Consider the following 22,406-nt stretch of genomic DNA (forward strand, 5'->3'; position numbering starts at 1 on the left):
TTGAACAAATTCTAAAAATTAAAGAATCAATAAAACATTCTTTACTTTACAATTTGCGTGTTACTATGTGTAATAAACAAAATCAAAATATATATCATAAATTTATTTGTCTACTATATTTCTAACCATGAAATCATATTGCACAGTATTCCCAGGGAATAAAACTCAGACTGTCAAAAAAGGACACTAAGTTTTGAAAGGACACTCATTTAACATCATAAAAACTTAACAAAATGTGTAATATTATGTAATAACTGCATTTTATCTTCAACAATTACCCTCTTATAATATTTTATGTTACCCTCTTTTTTTTTAAAATTACCCTCTTATACTATTTTATGTGTACATTTCGAAAAATGATACTAACTCATTATCAGAATAAAAGAACAATTTGTAAATTATGAAAATAATTAAAGGCAGGCTAATAGATAATCTCTGGGCATAATTTTTTTTTTTAAAGTAAACTAAAAAAGAAATGATAATTGATAAACAACTTGAAAGATTTTTTATATATTTTAAACTGAAAATTATAAGAAAATGAATCTTCAAAAAGTTGCTTTTTTTTTCTTTGAAAAAAAATTTATTTAATAAAATAATTTTAAAAATTAAAACCATTAAAAACTTTAACCAGAAGAGAATAATCCCAACAAAGTTAATATTTGTAATAGTAATCAGAATTAAAGCTATAAACACAGATAATTTTACCGGTGTGTGATTATTATTTAAACAGTGAATTGTTTTAAAAATGGAATATGGATATAAAGGCAGAGAGTTTTTAAGGGATGGGTGGCTTATTTTTACATAAAGGACAAAGAAGACTCATTTATAGTGGTCAAAGGGCAGGCAGGACGGATCATGCTTCTAAAAACACTTAGGGAGAATGTATATTATTCTGTAAGACAACCACAGTTACATTACATTCCTGAATGTAAAAAAAAAATTTTTTAAACATTTCATCAGTGTTGTAAATTATTAAATCAACTACAAAACTGCAGAATATAATGCAATTCCTAGTTTAAATTTTTCGTTCTTGCCAATCAATTTCTTAATATTTAGCATGCTTATTCTGTTTTTGTTTTTCTAAATGAAAAGTTTTTATACAGAAAATGAAACCAATTTTTTTCATCTTATTCACAACGAAAGATGAAAAACATTTAAACCAATTTTCTCAAAATTAAACCAATTCTTTTCTTTCAATTCATCAAAGTAAATTTCACATTAAGATAATTTAACTTAAGAAATTCACTAATTTCTGATAGAATAACCATTTCCTCTGATGCTTTACAATCCAATTTGTAGTACAGAGGTGAACTAATTAACTATTTTTAAAATGCCAAATTATAAAACTACGAAAGTGAAATCTCTCGGTAGTTACCACTCTCTGTTCTACAGTAAAATGGTCGTTAATAAAGGTTGGTCGTTCTTAGGGGTTACCTTCATTGACTTCAACATCTTATCGAAGGTACATGAATTTTTGTAATCAATTCTAATTTTACTCAGTGTTATTTTCGTGGAGCATAAATGCTACTTGTGTTGGCGTCATGAACGCCGAATTGATGAATAAAATTTAGAGCCAATAAAAATTATCCCTAGTGATATAATTATGTGTATAAATGAAATTTTAATGCTACTTGTGTTGGCTTCATAAACACCCGATCAATGAATAAAATTTAGCGCCAATAAAAATCATCCCTAGTGATATAATTATGTGCATAAATGAAATTTACCAATTACAATTGATGGAACTATTTTAAAAAAATAGTTCAATTATGTTTTTTGTTTAAGTTTGCATTTAATTTTATATCATAAAAATTAGTTAGCTTTAAAAAACAAGTGGTTTGCTTATTTGAGAAGCTTAATATCTTCTAAAATAACTTTCCCTTTAAATTTAACTTTCAACTCTAAAAATAAATCATCGATAGCATCAACTTAAGAGCACTCTGACAGCAACATGAGATCTCTTCACAGATAGTCAAAAAGAACTCTCAAAATACATTTTAATCTACTTATTTGTTTTATTATTTGACCTTTTTTATATTTGAGTCAGAAATTTGCCTGGTCGCTGGAAGAGGTTGAGATGGTCTCTCCAAAACGTTTACTTTTACACAAAGTCTATGAAAAAACTTCTGCGCCTCCCAAAAGTGGTCATAAACAGAGGAAGTCGCTACCCAGAGGTGGTCTTTCATGGAGTTTTCACCGTACCTTTTTGTACAAATAATTAATCAATTTTGAGCTTATTATAACAAAAGAATCATAGAAATTACAGAATACTAATCACAGAAACTTGACCTAATCAAATATTCAATGGAAGCCTGAATACTTTACCAACAAACTGCAATACTATTTAATAAAAACTTTGATATAGTAATGTTTTCAATATTTCTCAGCTTCAATTGATCTATGAACAGCATGAACTATGAATAATAATAATAATAAAACATAATGAAGTTGTAAATAAAAAAAACTAGACAGGCATATTACCAATTGGTTGTATGTTCTGTAACTGCATCGAAGGTCACCAGTGAATGCATCCCAAAGATGCACAGTATTGTTTCTTGAGCAGCTAACAAAACTAGAGAAGCAGCCAGTTGAAGGAAAGATTGAAACATTAGAATTTAAATAATTAATTTAAATAATGCAACATAATGAAAAACAATAGTTAACATTCTGATTATTTCTAGCATTTTTTTGTTTGTTTGCTTGCTGTAGTTGAAATTAAAAAAAAGAAAAAAGAAAAGAAACTATGAGATTTTGAAACATTGTTCAAATTTTTCTTATTTGATAAATTACACTTAGAAAACTAAATATAAAAAATATTGGAAGATGAAGAAAAAAAACTGCAAGAAAATACACAAGAAAATCATACATTGAAATATGAAACTGTGAATGTTTTAAAACACTATACTAATTTCCTATTTAGATAAATTACATTTGCAAAACTGGGTAAGCAGAAAATTTAAAGAAGAAAGAAATTTAACAGTAGCAATTGCAAGTAAGGTAACTTAAAGGAGGAAAAAAGTAAATTTTCATAATTTTCTCTAACTTTCCATTTTAATTTTGCAGCTTCTAAAACAGAAAATTTTTAAAAAAATTCTAACATTGTTTTTACTTTTTTTATTTCAACAAGTTATAGTTGCAAAATTAGATAAACAGAAAATTAAAACTTTTGGCAAAAAAAGTGATATTCATTTTCATTACTCTTTTTTTTTTTTTTTTTTAACTAAAATTAAATTCTCTGGGAATGTAAAGTTTTCCTTAGCACAAAGAAATAATTCATTACATCAATTATGGGTTTGACTGTGGATCAAGAGCATCAAAAAAATGCATTTAAAAATAATAAGTTGGTGAATAAAAGCAATACATGCAGAAAATTCTGAAGTTTAATTCTAAAAATATATTTAAGTAATTATTCGTATTAAGTAAAAGTTCAAATTTACAGTTAATCCTTAAATAAAGAGATCTCAAGGATTAACCTGAAAATAAAAAATGATTGGTTTCATGTATGAAAAAAATCTTTTATAAAACTCTGAGGTTATGAGCATATTTTGAATTTGAAGAGTAATTTCTCAGAAAATTCTTGAAAATGTATTTATTAAAGGATCACAAAAGACAATCTGTGACTCCTTAAGAAACATCAATTTTCATTTAAAGAGTTTATAAGATCTTTCTTTAGATCAAAATTTTCAAAAATTGCAAACAAATAAGCAACAATTGTGAAGAATTATATCTCCATAGGTACACACATAGTCGAGATTCAGTTTCATAGCATGAGAACAGATGATTAAGAAACTTTAAAAGAGTACTACGAAAGTGATCAAAAGATGCTGCTATGCAAACCAATGAATAGATTCTACCCTTTGTTGCTGATATGTCTGCGCATGTAGGTGTTAGTGATAATGTAGTCAATGCAAATATGTTGTACTCAGAATGATTTCCAAAATAAATTCACTAAGTTAAATCACTTAAATCACAAACAAAATATAAACACTTTTTATTATTAAGTGCATATAAAAAAACAAAAGATTTCATGCTAAATAATAAAAAATTATTTATAAATATTTTCTATTTTAATTTTGTTCATCTTCATTAATTTTGACTTCATTAAATTTGTTAATTAGATTTAACAAGCACATTATTTTGTTTTCGAATCTTTTATAAACAAATACGCATGGAGCAACTTTAAGACATTATAATTTTTTACTCAACTTTAAGTTTTTTTATAAATATGAATACAAATGTTTTTGTATAATCATGTCTCACACAATAATACTTCTTTACAATATGCTTTTTAATCACATGGAAATATGAACTTGTTTTCTAGTGTTTTGTGTGAACAAATGGTAAATATAAAGAACAATTAAAATATAAACAGTGATATTTATAATGCCTTTTCAATAAAAATAAAAAAACATTTAGAAACAAAAAATAGTATTTTTAAAAAAAAAACAGATTAAAACCAACTCTAAGAAGAAAAAAATGGTGTGTGGCTCAGAAGACCAAATCTAGAGCTTTATCACTCATATAATGAACCTGACATTACTAACTTTATTAAACGACAAATAATAAAATGGTCAAATCACATTATTAGAATGGACGAAGACTGTACCACAAAGAGAGTTTTTAATGCCAGACCAGTTGGCACACGAAAAAGAGGCAGCCGAAATTGAGATGGATAGATGGCCTAGAAAAAAAACCTTTTGGTCTTAAAAACTAAAAAATGTTAGCAAGAGAACGGTTATCCTAGAAGGCCATCCTGGGCTGTCGAGCCATAGATGATGAAGATGAAGAAGTAAAAAAAAACATATTTTAAGAGAATAGGAACATTACCAACAGGAAGCTGGGTCATTTGATGCCATTAATGGATACCAGCAGTAATCATAGATTAATTCTCCCTCAGAGAATTTCAAAACAGAAGTCTGCAAAAGTTTAAAAAATTTTATAATAAAGACATAAAACAGAAAATTTTTATAAAGAGTAAACAATCTATTCATTCACAAATTAAAAAAAAAGAAAAAAATTTTTTGTAAATGTAAGGCAAATTACGTTAAATATAAACTTGAACTATTAAAATATTTTCTCATTTAAAAATACTTATGGAATTTAAAGTTATCAGGCAATAAACATTCAAAAGAAGTCAGGTTCACTTTGTGCTAGGGTTGGTCAGATTTCAGATACCATTTGGTAAATAATATGGTTTTTACCATCTAATCTATTCATAGATGGATTTTGTATAATTTCTTTTTAATAATTTCCTAATTTGTATAATTTCTTAATGTGTACAATTTCTTTTTAATAATTTCTTAATGTGTACAATTTCTTTTTAATAATTTCTTAATTTGTATAATTTCTTTTTACCAAATAAGTGAGAAATAACTAATAAACTCTTATACAAAGATTAACACTTTGAAAATTTTGAGTATTTTTAAAACTTTTTTTAAAATTACCATGATTTTTAAAAAATTAACATTTAGCAGATTAGCTTTAATTTTAAGTTTTGCTTAAGCATTTTTGGCAAAATTTCAACAGTGGTTAAAAGCTTAAGAAATTACTAAATAAGTGAGAAATTACCAATAAACTAATGTACAAGATTAAAAATTTATTAATTAAAATATTACTATTGAATATACATTGGTGTCTTAATATATTCAATAAAAAAAACTGTGTAAAAATTAATTGGTTTAAACCTTTTCATCTTAAACTTTCATTATTAGGTATATTGTAGAATAGAATTATCTGAACAATACTAAATAGTTAAGGAAGTTTTGTAGTTAGATTCTACTTTCCTCATTTCTTATGTTAATGTATGGATAATTAGATGTTCTTAGATAGATTTTTACTTAGTCACTGATTAATACTTCGGAATTTTTTTCTTATTTCATTTTACACATTGAAATGTGTAATATTGAGCTTAGTTAAAAAATGTTTAGTTCGAAAATTTTAAGTACTTTAAAAACTTTTTTAAAGCTAACATTACCTTTAAAAAATTGAAACTTAGCAGATTAGCTTCAACTTTAAGCTTACTTTAAGTATTTTTAGCAAACTTTTAACAGTGATTAAAAGCTTAAGAAATTCTCTTTAGTCTAAGATTAATATTTTAATGCCAGGCGTATAATATATTACATAAATAGTAAAATAGTTACAATAATTCTAATGATATGAAAAATGTTCATAGACATTCATGCCGTGCTTCATACTTTTGATATGGTAGAGATGGCGTAAATTATATCCAAGAATTAGAAGTAAGTGGGATTTTATTTAAAATCATGAAAATCATAGGAAATTTGAATAACTATGCCAGAAGCTAGCTTTACAATTCCACTAATAATGTGGTAGGATCATTCAATGCTGTCACTGCCAAACATGTCGGGGTGAAGAGGATAAAATGTTTCTTTAAAAGGGTCTTATGAATCGAGGAGGAATGCTTCTTTTTTAACTTTCAATACCAAAGAGAAATACAGCAAAATTCATAAAGAAATACAACAAGCAATAGTTCAGATAAATTCTGCAAAAAAGGAGAACAGACTTTAGCAAAATGAAAAAGGGGTACAAAAAATAAACCAAAAAAAAAAATATGTAGATAAAGGGAATTGTTTCCCCCTAATGCGTATGACCTGAATTCTTAGAAGCCAGATATCTCAAAAGAAATGTTTGACACAAAATCAAAATAAGCTGAATTTCTAAAAGAGTAAGAAAAAATTACAGAAGAAGGATCTATGTTAGAAAAGAAAAGAATATTGCAAAGAGATTGCTCACTTTGGATAGAAGAAAGGAAGAAATTGGAATTGTGTTTAATAAGATACTAACAACTAGTTGTAAGAATACTGTTAAATGCATATTGTACTAAGATTTTGACACTGAGGTAATAATAGGCAACGATGAACAGTGGGCAGAAGGAAAAAAACAGAAATACAAGCTTTAGAAGAATTTGTTAATGTAAAGGTGGAAGAATGTGCCCCAGCCGAAAAATAACTTGGGTCGTCATTGGGCCAATATTCATGAATCTTGGCTCAGTAAGGGTTCGAAGGGCCATTATTTTTCCGATAGTGGCCCTATATAGAATTGTCAGTGGCCCGATATTTTTTATCCATTTTTTAGCCAATGTAGGTTCTAAATCAAGACATACCAATATTTTGTCCCTTGTTGCAGGTTCTTTCAAGACCCATACGAGCCAATTTTGAACCCAATTGGGGCCAAGGTAAAATTGTTGCTAGGGTGGTTTATTTGTTGATGCAAAATTTTTTTTTGAGCCACTCCTGACAGAATAGTACAGTATTTAATGAAAATTAAAATAAATGTATTGTTGAAGTAAATTGTCCTTTAACATGCAAGAATTTGCTTCCAAATGAAACTATACTTACTAGAAAATTCACTCTTTGGAAGAAAAACGAAGGAAAAATCCTGGATGACTGAAGTAAACAAAAGGCACGATTTTTATTTTAAGCGCAAGGACAATTGTTGCATATGATAAAGGCCAAGTTCTATTTTTTTACCACGAAAGGAATTAAAGTTGAAAAAATTAAAAAAGATGACTTAGTCTTCTGGAAGTGGTAGAGAACAAACAGAAGAGTAAAAAGATATGAAATCAAAGACTGTAAAAAAATCTGAAAACTGCATATTAAAATTAAAAGTCCTTTCTCGTCTACCACTGTGGTAAGATTTATGCGTAATCAAAAGTACAAATATCAGTGTTCATCCAAAAACATGTCGTGTGGGATTTTTAAATTCTTTATTTGATCAACCTGGTCTTTAATTTGATATTTTTTAGAAATTGTATACATATAGGTTTTTACATTAATTAAACATTTATTGTATAAAATTTTTTTAACTTTTATTTTTTTTTCCAAAAAATAATATTTAATTTCAAAATAATGCATGATTGATATCTATAGAATTTAAATAATTTTTTTTTTATTTGTTGTGACATTTACAGAAAACATTTTTTTTTCCTTTTCGGAAACTATCAGTGGTCATTGATTTCGTAAACAAAAATTAAGGAAAAAATTTTTTTATTTACATGACTTTCTTTTTTATAAAAATTTAAATTAATCTTCTTCAGAATATATATATATATATATATATATATATATATATATATATATATATATATATATATATATATATATATATATATATATATATATATATATAGTTGTTTGATTTGAATTTCATATATATTATCTTGCTTTTTGTGAGTACTATTGAGATGATAATAAACTATTGAAGGAAAAGATAGTAACTATGATATCTATAAAATTACACTTTACTTAGAATTGCAGAAAAAACACAAAACACATATAAACTTTATGAATCTTCTGAAAATTTAAACTGAAAAACATTAAATTATCTAAATTTAGAAAATTGGAAATAAAGTAAGAAAAATAACAGTGAATGATAGAACAATGTTTATAATTTATAACACTTGGCATGTAACAGTTATGAATAAAATTTAACGAATGAATAATGAACCAAAGAAAATACCAGTTTAATTTTTTTTTAATTTAGATATATAATTTTGCATTTATTAAAATAATAAAATTTCATGAAGTTTAATTTTGTTATTATAAAAAGAAAAAGCGTACATTACTCCAAAAAAATTACACGTTATTTCATTCAATTCAATTAAGAGTCTCATCTTCGAAATAGATTAAAAAAAGTAAGGAATTGGTACCTATTAAATTTTTCAAGAGTTTAAATTTTATATAGTATCAGTTAAAGATATAAAATATAGAGTAATATAAGTTAAAGAAATAGAGAAAACATAGAAAATAATATAATAAAGATTAATAAAAAGAGAAGAAAAAAATTTATTTTAATAATTTTTTTCTTCTCTTTTCTTTAATCTTTATCATTTTATTTTCCATGATTTCTCTATATCTTTAATTTATTTTATGAGTTCTATATACTTGCAGCTTATGCACAGTAAATAAAACTTATTATTTTTCCTAATTTTCTCCATTTTTCTCTGTTTTTTTTTTTTTTAAATCCTTCCTGTCTTTATTGGATATATATATATATATATATATATATACAGTGAACTCTCGCTACTGCGATATCCGATACAACAATAACTCCCTCTATTACAATAATGTTCCGTGGTCCCGCCAAACTTGCATATGGATTAATGTTATCTTCCTCTCAATATAACGATATTCTCTGAAGCAGTAAACCTCTGTAAAACGATTTTTTTTTAAATTTCAACATTATTTTCCATTTTTTTTTACTGGTTTTCAAATAATGTAAAATGCCTTTCTGTCATCTTTTACCATTTTTTTCATCTTTTCTGATAAAAGGGTCACTGCTGGTTATGATCTTTCGCCCCACTGTTATTTCTTTGCACATCAGAGAATGGCTTTTGTATTCAAATTTCATTCCCCCACTGTTGAGGTACTTAGACCACCCTAAGAGCTTCATGTTTTAGAATTGCCTCCTTCAGTTCTTAAGAAATCACCATTGTAACATCATGAGTCATAAATGACCACACACATCACAGTAACACCTGCGACCCTGAGAAGGTACTGTTTCTGTAGAAGGTGGGTGGAGCACGTTTATTGAAATTGAGGAGGAGAAAAAAATGTATACTGACCATTGGTCATCGTTCATCACTGTCACTTAATCCCTGATTTAAACTACACCTGGTGTTTTCATGAGCTAGCGCAAATTCTACGATCAGAACTTTTCGCATTTAGTGCTGCTAACATTTTCAGCTTGGTGAGTCTTCAGTGTATTGGATATTTTTTACTAGTGTAATGGCAGGGAGAAAGCAACTTTCATTTCAAGATAAACTTAACGTTATTAAAGATATTGATGATGGAATGAAACAGATTGATGCAGCTAGAAAATACGGATTATCTCAATCCACAGTTGCAACGTTTCTAAAGAAAAGAAAACAGATCGAAGATACTGTAAGTTCAAATTTAATTAATCCAAAGCGTAAACGACTAAAAGTCGCAACTAATGAAAACATTGATGCTGCCGTCTTAAAATGGTTTCAAGAGATGAGAGCAACAAATATCCCGATAAATGGTCCCTTGTTATGCACACAAGCACGTAAATTCGCAGTAATGCTAGGGAACGAAACTTTTAAAGCTAGCAATGGTTGGCTAATGCGTTTTCGGGATCGACATGGAATAACTTTCCAGGAAGTTCACGGAGAGAAAAAATCTGCTCCGATTAACGAAGCAAATGAATGGAAGCAAGAGAAGATGACAGATATTCTTCAAAAGTATAAACCAGAGAACGTTTATAACGCAGATGAAGCTGGGCTGTTTTTTCAACTCCTTCCCGATCGAACATTGGCATTTAAGGGTGAAAAATGTTACGGCGGAAAAAAATCAAAGCAGAGATTGACTGTTCTTCTGTGTGCCAATAGCACAGGGACACACAAGATTCAACCACTTGTTATCGGCAAATCATTGAAGCCGAGGTGTTTCAAGAATGTGAAAAGTCTTCCAGTGGAATATAAAGCCAATAAAAAAGCTTGGATGACTTCTAAGTTTTTTTCTGAATGGTTGTTGATGTTAGATAAAGAAATGAAAAAGAGGAAGAAAAAAATTGCTTTATTAATTGATAACTGCACCGCTCACACCTCAATTCCAAAACTACACAACGTCGAAATTGTTTATTTCCCGGCCAACTGCACTTCGATTTTGCAGCCACTCGACATGGGCATAATCAAGTGTTTCAAAGGATACTACAGGAAGCGTTTGGTTGAATCGATACTTGTCAACATCGAAAATAAAGTAGAAGATCCTTTTAAAACTGTGAATGTCAAGGAAGCATGTGATATTATTGCTGGTAGTTGGTGGGAGGTAACAGAAAAAACTATTCAAAATTGTTGGAAAAAGGCCGGTTTGTGTGTCTTGGAAGATGAAATTGTTTCTAATAGTGAAGAAAATTCCACAGACAGTGATCCTTCAGATAATCAAGAATTAGTTTTGAATCTTCAAAAATCTTTATCCCAACTTGAGGAAAAAATGGGTAAAACATATGGTGTTAACGTGGAGGACTATTTAACTGCGGATGACGATCTCACAATTTTCGCAGGAGTTAGTGATGAAGAGATTCTCTCTGAAATTACGGATGAAATGGAAAATAATGATGAGGAAGAAGATGGTGATGATGATCCATGTGTATCACAGTCCGTATTGTCACCCCATGAAGCTCTTCAATCCGTAAAATCTCTAAAGACATTTTTCTCAAGTCTTCCATTTACAAATGAAAATCATTTTCGGGCATTGGACTCTATGCATACATTGTTGGTTGACTTAACAGTCAGAAAAATGAATAAACAAACAAAAATATCTGATTTTTTTCAATAAAAATGTTTTTTTAAGGTAAGTTTACAATCTTATGTTCTGTATTTATATCCATTGTTTTTAATGCTTAACCGTAATAAACACTTTGCAAATTAATTTTTCCGATAATATATAAATATATTTAAAGTTAATGAATATATAACATTAAATTTCAAAAAATCTCATTGCGTTCCAGAATTATGTGGGCCCTCGATATAACAATATATCCCTCTACAACAATATTCTTATTTGGTCCGCAAAATATTGTTGTAGCGAGGTTTTACTGTATATATATATATATATATATATATTATAACTTATTAAAATAATCTTAAAAATACAATGAATTGTGGGATTTTCATTAATATTGAACGAAGATTTAAAATTATTTACACATTAGTAACAAATATACTGAGACATTTATCAATAAATGCAAGGTGATTACATAAATTTAAGTTTTAAATTCAGAATCATGCATTTTACCAACTTAAGACCAGTTTAGAACAATAAATTTCATGTGCCCTATTCAAAACCAGTTCAGAATTCTAATCCCACTTTGAGCTAGCAATATAATAGCATAGAAATAAAGCTAATAAACATACTTTGAGAGATGAACAATCAATTTTGTACAATAGCAACAACTAGTACAATAGTACAATTTTGAAAATACATTATCCAGCAATAAGTTTAAATCATACACACTTAATTACAAGTTTTCTTCAAAGGATTAAAAACATTCCAGAAAACTATTAACAATTTTTCCTTTATGCAACATGAAACAATGTATAAAAAAAAAATTTTCAAATCCAATTAATAAAAAAAAAGTACCATTTCAGAAATATCTTGCCACTTGGAAAAGTCCCACAATTCTGAAGGCAAATTAAAAATTCGTAAGACATTGTCAGCACTGCATGTCAAAACACATGACCCGTCAGGAGCCCTAAAAAAAGAGGTTTTAAGTTAAAAATGAAAGTATATAATATGTTTTGACCACATGCAAGATAAAATATTTATTTCAGGAACAATAATCACCAACATTTTATTAATCACTGCATTTATAAGCAATTACTTATTATTTAAGAAATTAACAACATTTTTTGTAAAGCATCATACCTATAGACCTGATAGCAGAAGCTGGGTTTGTTAATTGCTGTTAATTAGCTGTAAATAATAAGTAATTGCTGTTATAAGCAATTACTTATTATTTAAGAAATTAACAACATTTTTTGTAAAGCATCATACCTATAGACCTGATAGCAGAAGCTGGGTTTGTTGACGTCAAAAACTGGTTTTTGAAATGGGTGTCAAAAACCTGTCTATCAATTTTACTAAAATTTGTTAAAATTACGGCCACTGGATTTTTATTCAAATCAGAGTTCGTAATTGTTTAATGCGAACAAGTGTGGTTCATTATTCTCCCTCATTTTGCTCCCTGTGCTATTTTTATTCATTCAATTTTTTTCCTTAATATCATTTTTGTACACCAAAAAATAATAAAATTTTTTTTATTTTTTTTTCAACATTAATGTTAAAAAGTTAAATGGAAATACTATAAATCACTTTAAAAATGTTTTGTATTATATTTTGAAACAATTTATAATTTTATTTCTAAAGTAATCATTACAAATAACTCATACACTGATAAAATATGCACCTGCTTGTTTGGTGCCAAAATTTATAACCATTTTGTCGCCAGTACCAATACGGAAATTTTCTCAGGTATTAAATAGATGAATAAATTTTTGTTACTTATAAAAAAAATTATTATTTTTCTATAAGCAACATTTCTACTAAATTAGACCCTCTTTAGTACAGCCATTTTGTTTTCATTGTGTGGGGCAGTTAAATTTTTTACACTTGAACTATTACTGTATGATGGTACATCTTGCTAATTTGGGGATTGTGCCAATTTAACAATGAGATTTTTTTTTTTTTTTTTTGTTCTTTAATTTTGAGCATTATTAGTCTGAATTTTTTTGCTCCCATTGTTGTTTTTTAAAATTTTGCAATCAAATTAAACTTTCCTTTCTTTTTATGCCATTTGTAATGTTCACTCTCCTTGGCTCCAGCTTTTTCATATTCTTTACGATCCTCTCTCAGTTTTTATCTTTCTCTTCGTTTGCTTATGTTATCCTACTGCTGTTTTTTTTTTTTTTTTTCCTTTTCTTTTTTTGTTTGCCATCTACAAATTTTTACTTTTCTTATCCTTAATACAACTTTTAAATACAAAAATTACCCAAAGAATTGAAAAAGTTACTTTAATCCAATGGTTAATGACAATTCCAAATGAATTAAAAATGAAAATAGTGATCAATGTTTTAAATAAAAAAATTACTGTAACAATTTTAAACAATAGAAAATTAAGACAGGAAAAAAATAATAATAATAATTCTATTCTTAACTTCTGTCATTAATATTCACATTTCTGTAAGTCTTAAGATGGATGATAATGACATATAATTTAATTTTACCAGACAGTAAAAAAATTAACTACCTTTTTTGAAAGTTTTACATAGTTTAAGCAAATGCCTATCTAATATAAACTTATAAATACAATATCAAATGTAATATATAGTTTTAAGCACACTTGAGTTTAAACAATCTGACCTAACAGGTACATTCATAATTTGTATAATTGAATATTGATACTGTCACAAAATGGTTAGAAATTTCGGCAACAAACGAGCAAGTGCAGGAAAAACAAAAAGTGGAACCTTGGTCTTTCCAGTTAGCATAATTAAGTGCTGATAAAAAAATCCCCCAGCACTGTGAAGTCAGCATTGCTAATTTTTCCAATATGCAATGAAAATATTAGTAAAGGAAGTGACATTCTCATTCAGAGTCTGACTATGGCAGGGGCATACGGGGCAGTTGCCCTGGTTCCCTACATCAGAAGGGGATCCCAAATCAAACTTTACATTTTGAAAGTTTGCTTTACATTTCCTTCTTTAATAAACTTTTTTAAAACAAAATATCAGTACAGTGCAAAATCCATCCGCTTTATGCATGGGTGCAAGTTGGAAAAAAAGCAAAGACTGAAATACCAAACATACACAATACCCCCTCGACATATGCAAACTATCTAAGAAAGCTTTACCATAATACATCAAGTTTAAATACTGCACAAAAAATATTTATTCATCTGTCTTTTGATAAAATAACAACAGGACATAAGAAAGTAGACCAATAACGTAGACCTAAAAAATATTTTTAAGGACAGAAAGAAAAAAAAATTTCCGCATTCGAGTCTGTCTTGTTTCCGTCTTACTTCCGTCCGCGGACATTTTCGAAAGACGGAAATCCGTCCTGGAGACGGAAGACTTGCACCCATGGCTTTATGTTATCTTCTACATTATATCGATCATATGAACACAATCTACATTTCGTAAATGCATGGCTTTCTAGGGCGGAAATCAGCTAAATTTTCGCAATTATAATTGATAAATTTGACCAATCAAAAGCTTGCATTTTTGCACATTGCAAAATGCAATAAGTTTACAAAAATACAGGCTTCTGATTGGCTTAATTGAGCCATCGTAATTGCGAAATTTTTAGATGATTTCTGCCCTAATGTCAGCATCGATATGAATTTTTCACAGCTAGACGACAAAGTTAACAATCAAAAAACTGCATTCGGCATGATAGACATAGAATTGTCAGAAAATCAATAAAATGGACAGAACGATATTTTGTCTGACCATTGGGAGGAGCTATTTTAGGTTATAGTCCATTTTTTTGTTATTTATGATGTGAAAAATTTAAATACTTCTATAAGTTTGGCTCTTCATTACTGAAGTAATGAAGCAGAGGAGGCCACAAAGAAGTTTTTGCGCTGGACCCCAATTAGGCTAAGTCGGGCCCTGGTGACATATTTGGGGAGATATCTGTATCCTGATCTGTGGCAGAATAATCGCCAAGTCGTGGAAACTTCCGGGCAACGGCCAGCGAGAAACTAAAAACAAACATCACAGAAAGGGACCAACTCGAAAGGTATAACTCGTAACCACCCCCAGGCAAACATCTATAGGCTTTTTTTAAAAAATATGCAAGTTTAAAATCTATTTGGCACCTTGGTGATTGCAGTTGGTACAACAGATCGCGATACAGAAATATCCCCACATTTTTTAATAAAATTAATGCTATTTTGAAGTAATATACCATTTGCAACCTCTAGCATAATTATTTTCATTTTTGTTAGAAAACTCAGACCATGCTCCAGTTATTTGTATAGGTACTGGTTTAAAATCCAAAATGTCATCAAACGATTGGCTTTCTTCAATGATATGACAATCCTGATCATCATCAGAATAATTACCGCCTGTATTAGAAATAGAGCTTTGGTCCCCCAAAGAGTCTTTTAGATTATTGATTGTACTTTCATGACTATGCAGAGAAATATTTTTATCATACACAGAATCCTCCAAACCCTTATGACTGAGAATCACAGTTTCTTCAATGAGAATGTCAGATTTTTCGGTAAGTAAACTGCATACTGTTGAAAGAATTGAATCAAGGGCATCAATTGCATCGAAACACACATCTGTCTGAATTGATGATGATTTATCAGGTACACTAATATCTTGGTCAGTTTCTTGCAGTTTTTTTAAAAAATTGGCACAAGAAAAAGCCATTAAAATATAAATATTAGGCGGAATTTACAAAAAAAAATTTAATTTTTATGCAGTAGAATAAATTTTATATAGGTAAATGTCAGTGCGCAGAGATCGCATGTTTTCATTATAAAAATGAAACTAAAAATTTGAAATCTTAGGGATTATATAAAAATTTTACAAATTGCATTTAATAAAGGATTTTATAACTGTAACTATATAATGATCTTTAATAATATAAAACGCATTAAATTATCTTTGATAACTATTTCAAAATCACCGCAAAATTAGTATCATTGTTTGTAAATATACGTTTTTTAGCTGCTTGCTTTTGCTTCACTTAGTTCAGGATTCGACCTTCATTGAATATTGGAAAAACTTAACGCTTGCAACGATTGTAAAAACTAATAAGGGCCAATCTCACTAAATGCGATACACTTCCGATCTCTGTCGAGGGAGAATGAGAAACGTATTGGTAAAAATTATTTTTCAGCAAAGAGGAAGAAAATAATAATAATAATAATTCTCTACGGCCATAGGAAGAAAGTGAACCAAATTCCAGTTAAATGATCCTTTAGGGACGGCTCTCATATTTTGCGCTTTCACTACAAACACTTCCGATCAACGTCGTTGTTGTTGTTCGTTTACGTCGCACTACGGCTGCACAATGGGATATTGGCGACGGTCAGGGAAAAATCCCTGAGGATGATCCGAAGACATGCCATCACAATTTTGATCCTCTGCAGAGGGGATGGCACCCCCGCTTCGGTAGCCCGACGACCTGCACTCGAAGTCGAGCACTTTACGGTAGCACAGATTAACGAGGACCAATACCGCACACCCTCGGTCCCTACGCAAACTGATCCAAGTGGTCACCCACCCGCACACTGACCGCAGCCAGTGATGCTTGACTTTGGTGATCTGATGGGAACTGTGGGGGAAAGTAGTTACAGACCATGTCAACCGTCATCTATGAAAAGGTACCCCGACAGAGTCGAGTTAACATGTCTTATATACTAGTGAATTGTAGTTGTAATTTTGTAGTGGTAGATACGCTACAGTACTCCCCCACCAGAATTATAGATATGATAGAATTCGATGAATGAATGCCACTAGTTGATTCATTGCTGTTTTGTGCGAAGCCGGGAGAGCTGTATTAAGATCACCGTATTATTTTTTTGAGTGCTGAATGTGAGAGGTGTATTAACTTCACGGTCGTAGTCGCTCCTGTGTTGCCATTAGCAGTCGAGTGTATGCAGGCCGACGTTGTGTGCTCGAGACTGAGTAGCAACAGTGCGAGGAGGTGGATAATGTTGCAGTCACAAGTAGCAAGTCAACTATTCAATGTGGACCATCCAACGAAGTAGGCGTTACTGCCGATGTAAGCGTATCCAGATCAAAGTGGGCGTTTTTTGCCAAGGTAGGCGTGTTCACATCACGTCCGGGTCACCAATGTGGGGGAAAGTAGTTACGGACCATGTCAACCGTCATCTATGAAAAGGTACCCCGACATAGAGTCGAGTTAACATGTCTTATATACTAGTGAATTGTAGTTGTAATTTTGTAGTGGTAGATACGTTACAGGAACCGTATCTTAACGATCAGTCCACTGCGGGACCCGATCAACGTCGAGAAAAGAAAAACCTAATTAGTTTTTTTTTTCTGAACCTAGTTCTCATTCTCAATCACCTGTTCAATTTTACCTAGTTCACAGCTAGTTCTTACATTTCACTTATAGTTCTCATTCTAAATCGATGATAATGGGGTTGCGTGAATCGCATCCATTTAAAAAATAGCATTCTAAAGGCCTTTAGTTATTTCATATTACTTTATATTTCAGAGTTCTCCAGTAGGCTGATCATAATACCCTTTTTACACAAAGACTTTCTTATTTTATTTTATAACCGTCGTTGAACAGCCGACCCAATTTTTGGGTTCACGACTACTAATGTTCAACTACGTAGCCCTGTAATTTTGAACCCAATCCAGAAGACAAGGTGACTACTGGATCAAGTATAGAGAAAAATTTGCCATCATGGAGAATTTTTTCATAGAACTAATCCGCATTTGCCTTACATGGGGAAGTAGACGACGAGAACCTCCCACGGATAGTCTGACGGCGAAGGGACTCTTACCCATGATCCATCTACCACTGAGGATATTTCACGTCAGCACTATGGTCGGATTCGTATCGACCAGCCATTGCAGGATTGGAACCCTGTTCACCTAATTGGAAGGCAAACGCTCTATCCCCTGAGCCATCGTTATACGAAAACTGAAAAAAAAAAGCCTCTGGGAAAAAGCGTCGAATTTTATCATTTTAATGCTATTATATACAAGCAAAGTTGGTCGGATCAATTCAACCCTTTATAAACGACGTCCCAAACCATTATTTAATATACAACTAACTAATAATGTTCAACTTTGTAGCCTTGTAGTTTTGAGCCCAACTCAGGAGACAAGAGAGCTCCTGGATCAAGAATCGGCATTTGTGTTACATGGAGAGATAAACCAAGAAAACCTCGCACAGTTTGCCCGATGGAAAGAGAATTCTGTCCCATGACATATCTACCACTGAAGATATTTGACGTCAGCACTGTGGTCGGTGCATGCGGGAACCTGAATTGATTGGTATCGTCCAGTTATCGTTGGGGTTCGAACCTGTTTCACCCTATTAGAAGATTGTTCCAGCTCCTGATCCACCACGACTCTCCTTTTGCACGAAACTGTTCAGAAAGAATTCCACAGGGACAGTAGAACCCATTTATTACGAGCATCCAAGTTAAACAAGAAAGGTGTAATGTAAAGAGCAATGTTATATGAGAATGCGCGTAAATTTTTTCTTTTTATTCGAAATTAACGAGAGAAATAACTTTGGAAGCATGAGTAGCAAATCACGCTATCAGTTGCTTAAAATTAATGAATGTGTTTTGATTTACAATTCTTGTAAAATATGCTTCGATGTCATTTAGAAATATCACTCTTAAAAGTTACGGACAGTTTGGATGGCATCTCTCTGACAAGTACTACTGCCAAACTAATGGAAAGAATGGTCAATACGAGACTCAACTGGTATCTGGAACATTTCAATTTAATACGTCACGAGCTAGCAGGTTTTAGAAGAAATCGATCCACTGTTGACCAAGTTACCTTTTTCAATCGAGAAGCTTTAATCTCCGTACTAGTCTCCCCCAGGGAGCTGTTACCAGCTGTGCCCTTTTCAACGTCTACATCAATGACTTGATAAACACCTTAACGGCAGTGCCTAACATCCATTGCCTCCTATATGCGGATGATCTTGTTTTCTGGACCACAGCATCAAAGCGCCACGCTAAATCAGCTGTTGAGACCACACTTAATCTTGCACTGGAATCCCTCAGTCGTTGGTGTGAGGAAACTAATATGGTAGTAAATCTGAATAAGTGTGCCACTCAAACTTTCTCACTAATACATCGACCTATTATACCAAATCTCTCTTTTTCTGGCACTATGCTTGAAAATGTTGATTCCTTCACTTATCTCGGAACCGTTTTTGATTCTAAACTGAGCTGGAGGAACCATGTTGCATTTGTTGCCGAACGGGTAATAAGACGCCTCCCTATTTTAAAACGACTTGCCGGCACTCTCTGGGGATGTGCCCGGTCTACCCTTGCTCTGACTTATCAAAAATACATCCTTCCAATTTTTACTTACTGCTCTGAACCACTCATCTCTATGCCTACATCCCTACTTCAAAAGCTTGAGGTCTTACAAAACCAGGCCCTTAGACTAATAACAACAGGTGCTGTAAAAACTACACCTATAGACGCAATGACCTTGCTCACAGGCATTAAACCTTTGGATGTTGTCTTTAGGGAAAGGGCTGTCTTACTATACTTTAAACTTACCCCAAATGGATAATTTCTGGACTAACTATCAACTTACTCCTCGTAATTTTAAAACTCAAAATGGATTTATTCAGACTGTCAAAGATCAATTGGTTGGGATCGATCTGCCCCAACTAGAAGGTCAGGTGGAACTGGTGAGCCCTCTTGACTACCAAAAAATTAACGTCAGGCTCTCTCTTGAACAGGACATTGTTAAAAGTGAAACATCTACCGCTGCTCTCCACCTTCTTGCGCTGGAGACAATGGGAATCCGTTACCCGGAACCGCTCTGGCTGAGAGTTTTTACAGATGGCTCTTTCCATCCGGATCAACCAAATGCTGGAGCTGGTATCTCTTGTAATCTCTTCTCCTTTGGTGCTCCAGTGGGTGCCAATAGATCTGCTTTTGACGGGGAAGTTGTTGCAATCCGTATTGCTCTTGAACAGCTTTTTTGTTTTATTGAGTCTTTTTCAAATGTGGTTATCCTTTCAGACTCGAAGGCGGCGCTTTGCTCGATTGAATCTATGCATTGCCCTTCCAATTGCGACGTTCTAAAATGTCAGGATGCGATACGCAAACTCCACCATTTTGGCAAAACTGTAGCCCTACAATGGATTCCCGGGCATTGTGATATTGCAGGAAATGAGAGGGCTGATGTTTTGGCAAAGAGAGGCACAAGAATTCTCCAGGCTCTTAGTAGCCCAGTCCCCTTTTCAGCTTTAAAAAGGATTATTAGATCAAAAATCCATGGGGATTTCCACCAACAGTTGTCAGAAAGGGTAAAAACCAAAGTGTGGAGAGATCTTCGACAGAACAACATTCCAGACTGGCCGCGCCGCGAAGCGGTGGCTCAGTTTCGACTACATACCGGACATGACTGCCTTGCCGCGCACCTGTTTCGTTTAGGGCTGGCACCTGATCCCTATTGTTCTCTATGCATGAGCCAAGCTGTTTTGGATGGCAGCCACATCCTGTGCTGCAGGGCCCTCCGCGGGTCGTCGTCTACCGAGCGATATTGGGAAGCAAGAGCGCTCCTATGGAAATGACTTTTTACTTTCTTGTTTTGTTCCTATGTTTTTGCTTTTTCATGTCAATTACCTCTGCCATTTGAAATAAATAAATAAATAAGTTACGGACAACATGTGCAATTTTTTACAAGAAGAAAGCCCGGGTACCAGAAGTATCCAATCAATTTTTCATTATCCGGTCATTACCCAGACTCTGCAAAATAATAATGCTAAACGGTACTGCCGTGCAATTGAAAAAACAACGCAAATGCTTCATGATTGATTCCTAGAGAAGTGGCTCGACAACTATTTTCCTTCTATTGCTAATGCTATGAACGCTTAAATTTCAAAAAACTGATAAAACAAAATTTAATTTTGAAAAAAAAATATTTGCAATATATGTATCATACATAGATTTCATATAAATAAAAATCTCAATTTTGAATTTTTTGTTGCTTACGTTAATTTTTCAATTGTAAGGAAGCACAAGTAAACCCGGTTTTCAATCTCAAGATACAGTACCGCTTTACCTGGAGTCGGACCAGCTTTTCCAGACATCCAATGACGAGTAACACTTATTTAAGTTCGTCACAACAGTATTTCAATTTATAGTAACCGTAAAGCTATTAAAATAAATAATTACTGTGTTAAAATGCCGTGTATTAAATAAGTTTTCTTAATAATAAAGCTGAAATAACATGCTTTACTTTTTAATTCAGGAAAACCTCGGTAAAGTGAACATTTTTGGGAGAAATAGGATCGCTAAAAAGAGCTGTTGTTCATTTACGTCGCACAATGGGCTACTAAAAAGAGCAAGCATATTCAGAAAACTATTTTAGCTAAATTGTTTTGTATGATAGTTTAATAAATACAATGTTTATTTAAAGTCGTTTTGAGTTTATAGATTCATCGTTTCATTCACATATTTATTTTATTCATAATAGACAACAGATGCAAACAAAACGAAAATATTTTCTTACAAACGATATTTTGCTTTTTCTAATGTTACTATTAATTTACACATCATTGAAATCGAAACTATACAACTCTTAGATGAAGGAGAAGGAAAAAAAGTTGCAAGATAGTTTAAATAGTTTTGTTCTCACCTTCGGATTCAGCTTTTTTTGCTGTTGGCGTAGGCCTTTAATGCATTGGAGGTTCGATTGTTTTCCAGTGGCGCCATCTATGATCAAGAATTCAAATTCGCCCACAACCGTATGTCACACCCGTTCATAGGGTAGACCAATTCATATATCTATTCATTTATCCACAGATCGTAACTATGACCTGAACCAGAGTAATGATACATCTCCATTTCAGTTCACCCAGAACTAATTCATGTGCCGTCTTTTTAGAATAGCGTATAAGCTCGAGAGTTAAAAGTGTGCTTGTGCCTGTTTTATTTTAGCCTCTTGTTCTCCACCACCAAGAAACAAAGAAGTTGGCAGGCTTTTTCATACAGAAATTAAAAAAAAAAAAATTTTTAAAAAGAAAACTGCTAATAGATATTGAAATTTATATTGAAAAATGAAATGATGGGTGTCTCTTTTTTAAGAGTTTCGCGGATTATCCACGCTTCGAGGGTCACTCAATTAAGCGGATAATCGGAGATCAAATTTTCAACAAGAG

At 31.5% G+C, this 22,406-nt stretch overlaps 3 protein-coding genes across 3 annotated transcripts in view; 2 read left to right on the plus strand and 1 right to left on the minus strand.

The window, feature by feature from the left end:
• WDR79 (Telomerase Cajal body protein 1 homolog) overlaps positions 1–16,241 on the minus strand; it is a 33,914-nt gene extending 17,673 nt beyond the window's left edge. The window contains exons 1-4 of the mRNA XM_016072224.5: positions 15,453–16,241; positions 12,123–12,234; positions 4,828–4,916; positions 2,482–2,572 (exon numbers count right to left, since the gene is read on the minus strand). Coding sequence (XP_015927710.3) covers positions 2,482–2,572; positions 4,828–4,916; positions 12,123–12,234; positions 15,453–15,925 — 765 coding nt within the window. The 5' untranslated portion in view covers positions 15,926–16,241. The remainder of the gene's footprint in view (positions 1–2,481; positions 2,573–4,827; positions 4,917–12,122; positions 12,235–15,452) is intronic.
• Positions 9,032–11,408, plus strand: LOC122273008 (tigger transposable element-derived protein 6). The gene has a single exon (XM_043057052.3). It carries the CDS (start codon positions 9,747–9,749, stop codon positions 11,316–11,318), a length of 1,572 nt encoding a protein of 523 aa, XP_042912986.2. The 5' UTR covers positions 9,032–9,746; the 3' UTR covers positions 11,319–11,408.
• A 2,616-nt stretch (positions 16,242–18,857) lies between the features above and the next one.
• On the plus strand, positions 18,858–21,862 carry LOC110282416 (uncharacterized). Its single transcript, XM_087153715.1, has 4 exons — positions 18,858–18,976; positions 19,090–19,750; positions 19,866–20,549; positions 21,722–21,862. Exons 1-4 carry the CDS (start codon positions 18,858–18,860, stop codon positions 21,860–21,862), a joined length of 1,605 nt encoding a protein of 534 aa, XP_087009841.1.
• Positions 21,863–22,406: the final 544 nt, after the last annotated feature.

The sequence above is a fragment of the Parasteatoda tepidariorum genome, chromosome 10 (assembly GCF_982258835.1).
Source record: "Parasteatoda tepidariorum strain Cologne lab strain chromosome 10, Ptep-v5.0, whole genome shotgun sequence".
Taxonomy (NCBI): Eukaryota; Metazoa; Arthropoda; class Arachnida; order Araneae; family Theridiidae; genus Parasteatoda; species Parasteatoda tepidariorum.